General features: G+C 49.8%; 1 protein-coding gene across 1 annotated transcript; it reads left to right on the forward strand.

The window, feature by feature from the left end:
* Nucleotides 1-2,868: 2,868 nt before the first annotated feature.
* On the forward strand, nt 2,869-6,078 carry LOC147093711 (uncharacterized). Its single transcript, XM_085974352.1, has one exon. The coding sequence runs from the start codon at nt 3,166-3,168 to the stop codon at nt 4,054-4,056; it is 891 nt and encodes a 296-aa protein (XP_085830478.1). The 5' UTR covers nt 2,869-3,165; the 3' UTR covers nt 4,057-6,078.
* The last annotated feature ends 8,598 nt before the right edge of the window (nt 6,079-14,676 follow it).

Here is a 14,676-nt window from a genome sequence, read left to right on the forward strand (position 1 = left end):
ACCCATGGAATTCAACAATACCAGTGCTTTCCTGGCATCTGGCACTTCATTCGCCTTGCAGTACACTTCGATGCGTTCGACATATGTCGTCCAATCTTCGACTTCATTGTCGAACGCTGTGACCCTGCCACTCTTCTGCATCCCTGGGTGTGGTTAGACTGGCTAAAAATGGCATCTCCCACGCTCTCCCTTCTTCTCCGCTGGCTCAAAATGGCGTCACCCGCGCTCTCCCTTCTTCTCCGCTGGCTCAAAATGGCGTCTCCTGCGCTTCCCTTTCTTCTCCGCTGCGGCCCAAATGGCATCTCCCGCGCTTTCTTTTCTTCCCCCGCGGACGCTGCTCAGCCCTTGAAACCGGCCGCGCTCTGCGCGTTTTCCTGCGCGCTTCTCTCGTTGACGCCGCTCAGTCTTCAACCCCGGCTGCGCCCTGCGCGCTTCACCCTCTCTCGTTGACGCCGCTCGGTCTTCAACCCCGGCTGCGCCCTGTGCGCTTTACCCTCTCTTACCCGTCGTCGCTGCTCGGCCTTTTTCTGTGCCGTCGGTCGGCTCCCGCCGCCACTGTCCGGGAAGGGTCTGCGCCGTACCTGCTGCCAGCCCGCTGCGCTGGATCGTTGCGGCTGGAGAACCAAGCCCAGCTCTCTACAGCCTCCTCTGCGATGCTCAAGTTCTCCCTGGATGGTCGACGCCCGCACTGGTGGAATCGGCCTTCTTCTTCAGAGTTGCAGGTAGGTTCGAAACGACTCGTCGACAATGTTAAATCTGGATATCTTTAGGTAGTGTGTCCTTCAAATAATCGACAGAGGCTGCAGATAACAAACAACAGGTGTTTACTGGATGAGGGTTGCTCTAAAACTAAACAGTACAGATCCCTACTCGGTTATATACAGGTGTGGTTACTGCCAATACTACAGTATACAGGAGCTGTAAAAAGTAGTTCTCCCCTTAAAGGTACATACACTACAGACCCAATCTCTCCTCATACGTCATTCCTGCCATCCCAGGTATCAGTCTGGTGAATCTTCGCTGCACTCCCTCCATGGCAAGAACATCCTTCCTCAGATAAAGCGACCAAAACTGCACACAATACTCAAGGTGTGGTCTCACCAAGGCCCTGTACAACTGCTGCAAGATATCCTTGTTCCTGTACTCGAACCCTCTCGCTACTGCCCAATCACCCAACCTGTCCAAATCATACTGGAGTTTCTCGGCATCCTCCCCACAGCACACACGCCCACCCAGCTTTGTGTCGTCTGCAAACTTGGAGATATTACATCTAGTTCCCTCGTCAAATCATTAATATATATTGTGAATAGCTGGGGTCCAAGGACCGATCCCTGTGGTACCCCACTAGTCACTGCCTGCCACTCGGAAAAAGACCCGTTTATTCCAACTCTTTGCTTTCTATCTGCCAACCAGTTCTTTATCCAAGTCAATACCTTGCCCCCAATCCCATGTGCCTTAACTTTACACACTAATCTCTTATGTGGGACTTTATCGAAAGCCTTCTGAAAGTCTAAATACACCACATCCACGGGTTCTCCCTTATCTATTTTACAAGTTACATCCTCAAAAAATTCCAGTAGATTAGTCAAGCACGATTTACCTTTTGTAAATCCATGTTGACTTTGTCCGAGCCTGTCACTGTTTTCCAAGTGCTCTGCTATTACATCTTTTCTAATGGACTCTAGCATTTGAAAGAAGCTTGCATTGTGAAGCTTCTGCCCCTTTGCCAGGCCCGCTGCCTGCGGCCCCTCTCCCAGATTCCAGCCCCAGCCTTGTGCTGCTCTCACCTGGGGATAGTGCGTCACAATCGGCCCCAGCGCACCTGAGCTGGAGAGGAGACCCCGCCCCCTAGGCGCGCCGTCATTGGTTGGAGGACCAGGCCGCCCAGTTCAGTCCTCCCAGCTCAGCCCTCTTCCTATTGGTCAGTGCTCCCGTCAGTCAGAATCACATTGCTGCGGCTCAATCCGCTCCGTTCGGCGTCCGCGGAGGTCCCGCCCGCTCGCCCGACTCTCAGGTTTGGTTTTTCTCGTATTTTACTTTATAAACTCGCTCTCCGCTCCCCCCTCACCTCGATTTAAATCGATTCCCCAAACACTTGACTTTACCCCGGCCGCTGATTCCGCCTCTTCCCTGGGCCCGGCCTTCCGTCTGCTCCCGGGAAGCCACGTGCAGGCGCACTGGCAGACTGGTGTTGGGGTGAGGGGGCCGAATGAGCATGCACGGCCCCGCCCCCTCCACATTTAAAGGGACACCCGCCCCCTCCACATTTAAAGGGACACCCGCCCCCTCCACATTTAAAGGGACACCCGCCCCCTCCACATTTAAAGGGACTCCCTCCCCCCCCTCGTGTGTTTTTCTGATTAAAGGGACTGTGACAATTCCCCCAGCCACCGCACTTTAGCAAGGATGTGAAAGACATTGAGAGCCAGCCAGTGGCTCCGTTGGGAGCACCCTCGTCTCTCAGTCAGAAAGTTGTGGGTTCAAAGTCCCCACTCCAGGGACTCGAGCACATAAACCTAGGCTGACGCTCTGGGGCAGTGCCGAAGGAGGGCCGCGCTGTCGGCGGGGCAGTACTGAGGGAGCGCCGTGCTGTCAGAGGGGCAGTACTGAGGGAGCGCCGCACTGTCGGAGGGGCAGTACTGAGGGATCATTGCACTGTCGGAGGAGCAGTACTGAGGGAGCGCTGCACTGTCGGAGGGGCAGTGCTGAGGGAGCGCTGCACTGTCAGAGAGGCAGTACTGAGGGAGCGCCGCACTGTCGGAGGGGCAGTACTGAGGAAGCGCCGCACTGTCGGAGGGCCGTCTTTCGGAAGAGACGTTCAGGTGGACATAAAAGATCCCATTATTTCGAAGAAGGGCAGGAGAGTTATCCCCGGTGTCCTGCCCATTATTTATGATGTAAATTGGCTGCAGTGTTTCCCACATTACAACAGCGACTACACTTCATAAAGTAATTCATTGGCTGTAAAACCATTGATCGTGAAAGGCGCTGTATAAAGGCCAGTCTCTCTTTATTTTCTCTCCTGTATTTACATTAATTACTTATATAAACCTCTTTTACTGTCTCTTGCAAGGGGAGGAATTACAGACGGGCAGCTTAACGCAAACTTCACACGAAGATCTGACAGAGTCACTCGATTCATCAGGACCTGAATATCATCGACATATGGAAGCGGAAAGCAGCAATCAGAGTGCGAGCAAACTGCACACGTGTCTTGTGTATGGACATGGATTCAACCGAACGAGCAGCCTGGGGAGGCACAAGTGTAACCAAAGCAAGGAGAGTCTATGCAAATGTCGGGAATGCGGGAAAGGATTCAGTTGCCTCTCCGAGCTGGAGACTCATCAACGCAGTCACTCCGTGAAATGGCCGTTCACCTGCTCCGTGTGTGGGAAGGGATTCACTCATTCAGGCTCCCTGCGGAGACACCGGCGAGTTCACACTGGGGAGAAGCCGTTCGCCTGCTCTCACTGTGAGAAGAGGTTTAACCAGTCTTGCAACCTGTTGATACACGAGCGTGTTCACACCGATGAGAGACCTTTTCAGTGCTTCGACTGCAAGAAGGGCTTCAGAAGATCCAGCGAACTGATACAGCACCACCAGCGAGTTCACACCAGGAAGAGGCCGTTCACCTGCTCCGTGTGTGGGAAGGGATTCACTCTCTCCTCCACCCTGCTGACACACCAGCGAGTTCACACCGGGGAGAGGCCGTTCACCTGCTCCGAGTGCGGGAAAGGGTTCACTCTCTCCTCCACCCTGCTGACACACCAGCAAGTTCACACCGGGAAGTGGCCGTTCTCCTGCTCCGAGTGCGGAAAAAGATTCACTCGTCCCTCCTCTCTGCGGGAACACCAGCTGGTTCACACTGACGAGAGGCCATTCTCCTGCTCCGAGTGCAGGAAAGGATTCACTCGTCCCTCCACTCTGCGGGAACACCAGCGAGTTCACACTGACGAGTGGCCGTTCACCTGCTCCGGGTGCGGGAAAGGTTTCACTCGTCCCTCCGCTCTGCTGATACACCAGCGAGTTCACACTAACGAGAGGCCATTCTCCTGATCCGAGTGCGGGAAAGGATTCCGTCGTTCATTCCATCTGCAGACACACCAGCGAGTTCACACTGACAAGAGGCCGTTCACCTGCTCCGAGTGCGGGAAAGGATTCAAATGTTCAGACTCCCTGCGGGAACACCTGCGCGTTCACACTGAAGAGAGGCCGTTCACCTGCTCCGAGTGCGGGAAAGGTTTCACTCGTCCCTCCGCTCTGCTGATACACCAGCGAGTTCACACTGATGAGAGGCCGTTCTCCTGCTCCGAGTGCGGGAAAGGATTCCGTCGTTCATTCCATCTGCAGACACACCAGCGAGTTCACACTGACGAGAGGCCGTTCACCTGCTCCGAGTGTGGGAAAGGATTCACACGTTCTGACTCTCTGCGGGAACACCAGCTGGTTCACACTGATGAGAGGCCGTTTAAATGTTCCGACTGCGACAAAAGTTTCAAATGCTCCAAGGGCCTGGAGATGCATCGACGCATCCACACCGGGGAGAGGCAGTTCAGCTGCTCTCGCTGCAGGAAGAGGTTTACCCACTCATCCAGTCTTTGGAAACACCAGCGCACTCACACTGGGAAGATGCCGTTCCCCTGCTCAGTGTGTGAAAAGGGATTCACCAGTTCAACTCACCTGCTGAGACACCAGCGAGTTCACACCTGAGCGCACTGGTCCCATTCTGCTGTTAATCACATGAAGGACTATTCTGTGTTACTAATGGCAATTAGGGGGCTGGGGGGCGGTTTGAAGATGCTGATAATCTCAGTAACTAGGCTGGAGTTTAAGAGGGGTCAGCCTCGGCTCAGTGGACGACCCTCTCACCTCTAGAGTCAGAAGGTCGTGGGTTTGAGTCCCACTCTGGAGACTTGAGCACGTAATCTAGGCTGACACTCCAGGGCAGTACTGAGGGTGAGCTGCTCTGTCAGAGGTGCCATCTTTCGGATGCGATGTTAAACTGCTGCCCCGTCTGCCCTCTCAGGTGGGTGTAAAAGATCCCGTGGCCGCTATTTTGAAAAACGGAAGGGAGAAAGGATCTCGACTTGGAAGATCAGGAAGTAGATGTGAAACTGTAATGTCACTTGAAATGATTGTAAGACTGAATTTAACTGTGACTGTAATAATTTTATTTTGTAGGTAACAGAGCGTGGGAAAAACCAGTCCGAATCCAGTATGAGGTGATTTTGGTGGTGCCTCCTGTGTCACTACCACCACAACTACCATGCTTTACGGGTCTAACAGGACCTGTCGCATCAACCAACACGTTTTTAAGTACGAGCTGCACAGTTATGTGGCACAAATCAGACCCAACATTCCCCTATTGGTTGAGGGTTTCCGTGAGCTCATGATACGACTGAACTCCTCCCTAAAGCATTTTTTGTGTTTTGGAGCAAGACAACTGGAGAATAGATATTGAAATTGGAAGCATAAGGGACAACACACACTGGTGGGATATTGGGCTTAATACATCAGCATGCCCTTAGGCTCGTATTATTTCACACGCTCTGGTTGTTCTCCAACTTGAAATGATTTTGTATTTGAGATATGTAACCCATGTAGTAAAACTTTGAACTATGTAAGATCAGAAGTTTGTTTCAGATCTACCCAGTTAAACAGCGAAATGATAGTGGGTCAAAAGATCAGGATAATGAAACAGTTTGGGTGGAGGTAAGGAATAATAAGGGGAAAAAAACACTAGTGGGCGTAGTCTATAGGCCTCCGAACAGTGGCAACTCTGTTGGATGGAGTATCAATCAGGAAATAGTTGAGGCTTGTAATAAGGGAACATCTATAATTATGGGGGATTTTAACTATCATATTAATTGGACAAATCAAATTGGGCAGGGCAGCCTTGAGGATGAGGTCATTGAGTGTATTAGGGATGGGTTTCTTGAGCAGTATGTAACTGAACCGACCAGGGGGCAAGCAACCTTAGATCTGGTCCTGTGTAACGAGACGGGATTAATTAAAAATGTCCTAGTAAAGGATCCCCTTGGAATGAGTGACCATAACATGGTTGAATTCCATATTCAATTAGAGGGTGAGAAGGTTGGATCTCAAACAAGCGTGCTAAGCTTGAATAAAGGAGACTATGAAGGTATGAGAGCGGAATTGAGTAGAGTGGATTGGGAAAATAGATTAAAGGGTAAGACGATACATGATCAGTGGTGTACATTTAAGGAGTTATTTTACAACTTCCAAAAAATATATATTACACTGAGAAGAAAAGGGTGTAAAAGAAAAGACAGCCATCCGTGGCTAAGTAAAGAAATTAAGGATAGTATTCGACTAAAAACAAGGGCATATAAGGTAGCCAAATCTATTGGGAGGATAGAGGATTGGGAAAACTTTAAAAGACAGCAAAAAATAACAAAAAGATTGATTAAGAAAGGGAAGATAGATTATGAAAGTAAATTAGCAAAAAATATAAAAACAGATAGTAAGAGTTTTTATAGTTATATAAAAAGAAAAAGGGTGGCTAAAGTAAATGTTGGTCCCTTAGAGGATGAGACCGGGAAATTAATGGTGGGAAATATGGAGATGGCAAAAACACTGAATGAATATTTTACATCAGTCTTTACAGTAGAAGACACTAAGAATATCCCAACACTGGACAAACAGGGGGCTGAAGGGGGGAGGAGCTAAACACGATCAAAATCACTGAGGAAGTGGTACTCGGTAAAATAATGGGACTCAAGGCGGATAAATCACCTGGACCTGATGGCTTACATCCTAGGGTCTTGAGGGAAGTGGCGGTAGGGATTGTGGATGCATTGGTAATAATTTTCCAAAACTCCCTGGACTCGGCAAAGGTCCCGGCAGACTGGAAAACTGCTAATGTAACACCCTTATTTAAAAAGGCAAGGCTGGAAACTATAGACCGGTTAGCCTAACATCTGTGGTAGGTAAAATTTTGGAGTCCATTATTAAGGAGAAAGTAACAGGACATTTAGATAATCATAATTAATAGGACAAAGTCAGCATGGTTTTATGAAGGGGAAGTCATGTTTGACAAATTTGCTGGAGTTCTTTGAGGAAGTAACGTATAGGGTGGATAAAGGGGAACCAGTGGACGTAGTGTATTTATACTTTCAAAAGGCATTTGACAAGGTGCCACACAAAAGATTATTGCTTAAGATAAAAAATCACGGGATTGGGGGTAATATTCTGGCATGGATAGAGGATTGGCTATCTAACAGAAGGCAGAGAGTTGGGATAAATGGTTCATTCTCAGACTGGCAATCAGTAACTAGTGGTGTTCCGCAGGGGTCAGTGCTGGGTCCCCAACTCTTTACAATCTATATTAATGATTTGGAGGAGGGGACCGAGTGTAACATATCAAAGTTTGCAGATGATACTAAGATGGGAGGGAAAGTAGTGAGTGAGGAGGACATAAAAAACCTGCAAGGGGACATAGACAGGCTAAGTAAGTGGGCAGAGATTTATCAGATGGAATACAATACTGGAAAGTGTGAGGTTATGCACTTTGGCAGGAAAAATCGTAGAGCAAGTTATTATCTTAATGGCAAGAAACTGGAAAGTACTGAAGTACAAAGGGATCTGGGGGTCCTGGTGCACGAAACTCAAAAGGTTAGTATGCAGGTGCAGCCAGTGATTAAGAAGGCCAATGGAATGTTGGCTTTCATTGCTAGGGGGATAGAATATAAAAATAGGGAGGTATTGCTTCAGTTGTACAAGGTATTGGTGAGCCCGCACCTGGAATACTGCGTACAGTTTTGGTGTCCATACTTAAGAAAGGACATACTTGCTCTTGAGTCAGTACAGAGAAGTTTCACTCTGTTAATCCCGGGGATGAGGGGATGGACATATGAGGAGAGGTCGAGTAGATTGGGACTCTACTCATTGGAGTTCAGAAGAATGAGAGGCGATCTTATTGAAACATATAAGGTTGTGAAGGGGTTGGATCGGGTGGATGCGGGGAAGATGTTCCCGATGATGGGTGAAACTAGAACTAGGGGGCATAGTCTTAGAATAAGGGGCTGCTCTTTCAAAACTGAGATGAGGAGGAACTACTTCACTCAGAGGGTGGTCGGTCCATGGAATATGCTGCCCCAAAAAGCTGTAGAAGCTACATCATTACATAAATTTAAAACAGAAATAGACAGTTTCCTAGAAGTAAAGGGAATTAAGGGTTACGGGGAGCGGGCAGGAATTTGGACATGAGTCTAGGTTCGGATCGGTCATGGCCCTGTGGGTAGCGGAGCGGGCCCAGGGGCCGTGTAGCCTGATCCTGCTCCTATTTCGTGTGTCTAATTCTGCTAGATTCGGGAGATGGTTCTGTGATAGTGGATTGGCGGTCAGGATCAGATCAGCCATGATCTTATGGAATGGCGGAGCAGGCTCGAGGGGCCGATTGGCCTACTCCTGCTCCTATTTCTTATGTTCTAACACAAATGTCACAAGGTAGGGAGTCAAAAATTGTTAGGACTAATAAGACAACATAGGGATAAACATGGAAATTCCTCATTGGATTAGGATAATTTCCCATGTACTGGTCATAGCCCAACTTGTAGTAATGATGTGCTTACTACAGCTGCTACCTGAAACACCTAAATTCCAATGCCCAATCACATTTAAATATGATCACAGCCCAGAACATGTTAGAGTTACATAAACGGAAGAAAAATAATCCATATGTAAGATTTTAGTTTTGAGCGGTCAGCAAATGCCTCGCCCTCAAGGTCGGGATATGTAGGATAGGGTGTACCTGTAGGATTTAGTAAACATTATTAAGATTCTATAACCATTTTTATATAACTATAATATGTGAAATTGTATGTTAAGATCCAAAAAGCCTGTATAAAATGGAGAATGACTGAGAGCAAAGCAGGATGGGATTATGCCAACCTGACTAAAAAGCTCTGTTTAAAATTACTGATGTAATGGAATGTTGTGCTAAGTTTATGGAGACGAGGAATTCAGCAATATTATGCTTAAAGAGATAAAAACTAGAGAGATAGATAAGAGTTGGAGACGTCCTTCATTGGTCCAGCTATCGGATGGACCGACTGTTTTGTCAACATTCTAGGAAGTGTAGTGTGAAAAGTCAAGATCTGAGATAAGGGTACTTTGTAATGTAGAGAGAAAAAGTCAGAAGGATCAAAAAGGTCATAAGATGGGTAACGAGGGAAGCAAGACTTTTCACCAGGTGTTAGAGGGTTAATTACTGCCACGTAGGCAAAACGAGAGGGAAAAGGGTATAAAGATACAGTTTTTGAACATCGAAAGCAGCGCACCGTGTAACCAGAGATTGTTAGGAGCTTCGGTCAACAGAACACAGCAAGATCCCAAGTAAGCGCGCATCGGTCGACGGAACACAGCAAGATACATCAGGAGACTTGCACCGCGCTCACTCGGAAGGAACGCCGGGGTTTGAACGAACAGACTGTGACTATCTTCTTGTTAAGTATTACTTATTTGTACTGGATTTTTAATGCTTAATAAACCTGTTTTACTGATACACAATATACCTGTACCCAGAGTGGTTTGTGTAGTCACAGACTGTTTTACTGATACACAACATACCTGTACCCAGAGTGGTTTGTGTGGTCATGGACTGTTTTACTGATACACAATATACCTGGACCCAGAGTGGTTTGTGTAGTCACAGACTGTTTTACTGATACACAACATACCTGTACCCAGAGTGGTTTGTGTAGTCACGGACTGTTTTACTGATACACAATATACCTGTACCCAGAGTGGTTTGTGTAGTCACGGACTGTTTTACTGATACACAATATACCTGTACCCAGAGTGGTTTCTGTAGTCACGGACTGTTTTACTGATACACAATATACCTGGACCCAGAGTGGTTTGTGTAGTCACGGACTGTTTTACTGATACACAATATACCTGTACCCAGAGTGGTTTGTGTAGTCACGGACTGTTTTACTGATACACAATATACCTGTACCCAGAGTGGTTTGTGTAGTCACGGACTGTTTTACTGATACACAATATACCTGGACCCAGAGTGGTTTGTGTAGTCACGGACTGTTTTACTGATACACAATATACCTGGACCCAGAGTGGTTTGTGTAGTCACGGACTGTTTTACTGATACACAATATACCTGGACCCAGAGTGGTTTGTGTAGTCACGGACTGTTTTACTGATACACAATATACCTGGACCCAGAGTGGTTTGTGTAGTCACGGACTGTTTTACTGATACACAATATACCTGTACCCAGAGTGGTTTGTGTAGTCATGGACTGTTTTACTGATACACAATATACCTGTACCCAGAGTGGTTTGTGTGGTCACGGACTGTTTTACTGATACACACTATACCTGTACCCAGAGTGGTTTGTGTAGTCACAGACTGTTTTACTGATACACACTATACCTGTACCCAGAGTGGTTTGTGTAGTCACGGACTGTTTTACTGATACACAATATACCTGGACCCAGAGTGGTTTGTGTAGTCACGGACACATTATTATAAGAGCTTTTGAAAGCTACATCAGTCATCGGGAAAATGCTGGAATCCATTGTTAAGGAAGTGGTATCAAGTCACTTAGAAAATCATAACATGATTAGGCAGAGTCAACATGGTTTTATGAAAGGGAAATCGTGTTTGACAAATTTATTAGAGTTTTTTGAGGATGTAACTAGCAGGGTAGATAGAGGGGAACCAGTGGATGTAGTATATTTGGATTTCCAAAAGGCATTCGATAAGGTGCCACATAAAAGGTTATTACACAAGATTAGGGCTCATGGGGTTGGGGGTAATATAGTAGCATGGACAGAGGATTGGTTAACGGACTGAAAACAGAGAGCAGGGATAAACAGATCTTTTTCAGGTTGGCAGGCTGTATCTAGTGGGGGTGCCGCGTGGATCAGTGTTGGGGCCTCAGCTATTTACAATCTATACTAACGACCTGGATGAAGGGACCGAGTGTAATGTATCCAAGTTTGCTGATGATACAAAGCTAGGTGGGACAGTAAGCTGTGAGGAGCCTTTGGACCTTCTGCCAAACACCTTAAATCTGTGTCCTCTGGTTCTCTCTCTCTACTCTGTCCAGACCCCCTCACGATTTTGAACACCTCCATCAAATCTCCTCTCAACCTTCTCTGCTCTAAGGAGAACAACCCCAGCTTCTCCAGTCTCTCCACATAACTGAAGTCCCTCATTCCTGGAACCATTCCTCTCTAAGGCCTCGCTAAGGCCTTCACATCCTTCCTAAAGTGCGGTGCCCAGAATTGGACACAATAAGAAAGAAAGACTTGTATTTATAAGAACATAAGAAATAGGAGCAGGAGTCGGCCCTTCGAGCCTGCTCCGCCATTCAATGAGATCATGGCTGATCTTCTGCCTCAACTCCATTCACCGGCCCTATCGCCCTATCCCTTGATGCCCTTACTAGTCAGAAATCTATCGACCTCTGTTTTGAATATACTCAATGACTGAGCCTCCACAGCCCTCTGAGGTAGAGAATTCCAAAGATTCACCGCTCTCTGTGTGAAGAAATTTCTTCTCATCTCAGTCCTGAATGGCCTACCCTTTATCCTGAGGCTGTGGCCCCTGGCTCCAGACTCCCCAGCCAAGGGAAACATTCTCCCAGCATCCACCCTGTCAAGCCCTGTAATAATTGTGTCTGCTTCAATGAGATCCCCTCTCATTCTTCTGAATTCAAGAGAATACAGGCTTAGTTTACTCAATCTCTTCTCATACGACAGTCCCACCATCCCAGGAATCAATCTCTTGAGCCTTCGTTGCACTCCCTCTATGGCAAGTATATCCTTCCTTAGGTAAGGAGACCAAAATTGTACACAGTACTCCAGGTGTGGTCTCACCAAGGCCCTATATAATTGGAGGAAGCATTGGTGGTACCTCTCCAGTGATTTGAGGTGCACTGGAGAGATACCACCAACGCTGCCTCCGCAAGATCCTGCAAATTCACTGGCAGGATAGACGCACCAACGCCAGTGTTCTCCCTCAGGCCAACATCCCCAGCATCGAAGCTTTGACCACGCTTGATCAGCTCCGGTGGATGGGTCACACTGTCCGCATGCCCAACACAAGACACCCAAAACAAGCCCACTACTCGGAGCTCCGACACGGCAAAAGAGCCCCAGGTGGACAGAGGAAATGCTTCAAGGACACCCTCAAAGCCTCCTTGAAAAAGGGCAACATCCCCACTGATAGCTGGGAATTCCTGGTCCAAGACCTCACAAAGTGGAGGAGAAGCTTCCGGGAAGGCGCCGAACACCTCGAGTCCCTTCGCCGGGAGCAAGTGGAAGCCAAGCGCAAACAGCGGAAGGAGCACACTTCAACCCAAGCACCCTACCCTCCCGCCCCTTCAACCACCGTCTGCCCCACCTGTGACAGAGACTGTAGGTCCCGCATTGGACTCATCAGCCACCTGAGAACTCATTTTTAATGTGTAAGCAAGTCATCCGCGGTTCCGAGGGACTGCCTAAGAAGACATAACTGGAGTAAGACTTCTTTACTCCTGTACTCGAATCATTTTGTAATGAAGGCCAGCATACCATTTGCCTTCTTAACCGCCTTTCATGACCACCGGACGTCCCAAAGCGCTTTACAGCCAATGAAGTACTTTTTGAAGTGTAGTCACTGTTGTAATGTGGGAAACGCGGCAGCCAATTTGCGCACAGCAAGCTCCCACAAACAGCAATGAGATAATGAGCAGATAATCTGCTTTTTCGTCATGTTGATTGAGGGATAAATATTGGGCTCAAAACACCGGGGATAACTTATTCGAAGTAGTACCACGGGATCGTTTACGTCCACCTGAGGGGGCAGACGGGGGCCTCGGGTTAACATCTCATCAGTAAGACAGCACCTCTGACACTGCAGCGCTCCTTCATTACTGCCCCTCCGACATTGCGGCACTCTCACAGCATTGCTTCCCTGACAGTGCGGCGCTCCCGCAGTACTGCCCCTCCAATGGAGCAGTGCTCCCTGAGCACTGCCCCTCTGGCAGTGCGGCGCTCCCTCAGTACTGCCCCTCCGACAGTGCAGCGCTCCCTCAGTACTGCCCCTCCGACAGTGCGGCGCTCCCTCAGTACTGCCCCTCCGACAGTGCAGCGCTCCCTCAGTACTGCCCCTCCGACAGTGCGGCGCTCCCTCAGTACTGCCCCTCCGACAGTGCGGCGCTCCCTCAGTACTGCCCCTCCGACAGTGCACTGCTCCCTCAGTACTGCCCCTCCGACAGTGCGGCGCTCCCTCAGTACTGCCCCTCCGACGGAGCGGCAGTACTGAGGGAGCGCCGCACTGTCGGAGCGGCAGTACTGAGGGAGCGCTGCACTGACAGTGCGGCGCTCCCTCAGTACTGCCCCTCCGACAGTGCGGCGCTCCCTCCGTACCGCCCCTCTGACAGTGCGGCGCTCCCTCAGCACCGCACTGGAGTGTCTGCCTCGCTTTATATGCTCAAGTCCCTGGAGTGGGACTTGAACCCAGAACCTACTGACTCTGCTATCCACTGAGCCACAGCTGACTCCAGTCTTTTACACAGTTTCATCATAACTTCCTTGCTTTTGCACTCTACGCCTCTCCTAAAGCAGGGGAGTTATGATGAATTGTTAAACAGTTTTTTTTGCAGAGTGACCAAGGCTGTCTGTAGGAAACAATTTTGCATTTGAAAGAAGCTTGTATTGTGAAGCTTGTGCCCCATTGCCAGGCCCGCTGCCTGCAGCCCCTCTCCCAGATTCCAGCCCCAGCTCTGTGCTGCCTGCGGCCCCTCTCCCATATTCCAGCCCCAGCTCTGTGCTGCCTGCGGCCCCTCTCCCAGATTCCAGCCCCAGCTCTGTGCTGACTGCGGCCCCTCTCCCAGATTCCAGCCCCAGCTCTGTGCTGCCTGCGGCCCCTCTCCCAGATTCCAGCCCCAGCTCTGTGCTGACTGCGGCCCCTCTCCCAGATTCCAGCCCCAGCTCTGTGCTGCCTGCGGCCCCTCTCCCAGATTCCAGCCCCAGCTCTGTGCTGACTGAGCTGCTCTCACCTGGGGACAGCGCGTCACAATCGGCCCCAGCGCACCTGAGCTGGAGAGGAGGCCCCGCCCCCTAGCCGCGCCGCCATTGGTTGGAGGACCAGGCCGCCCAGTTCTGTCCTCCCACCTCAGCCCTCGTCCTATTGGTCAGAGCTCCCGTCAGTCACAGGCGGGGTCGGGCCTCCATCCACCTGATTGGGCCGCTTCCTCTGCTAACGTCACAATCGGGCCCCAGCCCCAGCGCCGGGGAGGAAGGTCCCGCCCCCTAGCCGCGCCGCCATTGGTTGGAGGACCAGGCCGCCCAGTTCAGTCCTCCCAGCCCTCGTCCTATTGGTCCGCGCTCTCGTCAGTCAGAATCACATTGCGCCGGCTCACTCCGCCCCCCCCGCGCGGCTCAATCCGCTCCGTTCGGTGTCCGCGGAGGTCCCGCCCGCCCGACCCTCAGGTTTGGTTTTTCTCGTCTTTTACTTTATAATCTCGCTCTCCGCTCCCCCCTCACCTCGATTTAAATCGATTCCCCAACACTTTACTTTACCCCGGCCGCTGATTCCGCCTCTTCCCCGGGCCCGGCCTTCCGTCAGCTCCCCGGAGGCCTCGCGCAGGCGCACTGGCAGCCTCGTGTTGTGGTGGGGCCGAATGAGCATGCGCGGCCCCGC

Source organism: Somniosus microcephalus, unplaced genomic scaffold, assembly GCF_052327205.1.
Source record: "Somniosus microcephalus isolate GS21.2 unplaced genomic scaffold, FLI_Smic_1.0 unresolved_chr1, whole genome shotgun sequence".
NCBI classification, from domain to species: Eukaryota; Metazoa; Chordata; class Chondrichthyes; order Squaliformes; family Somniosidae; genus Somniosus; species Somniosus microcephalus.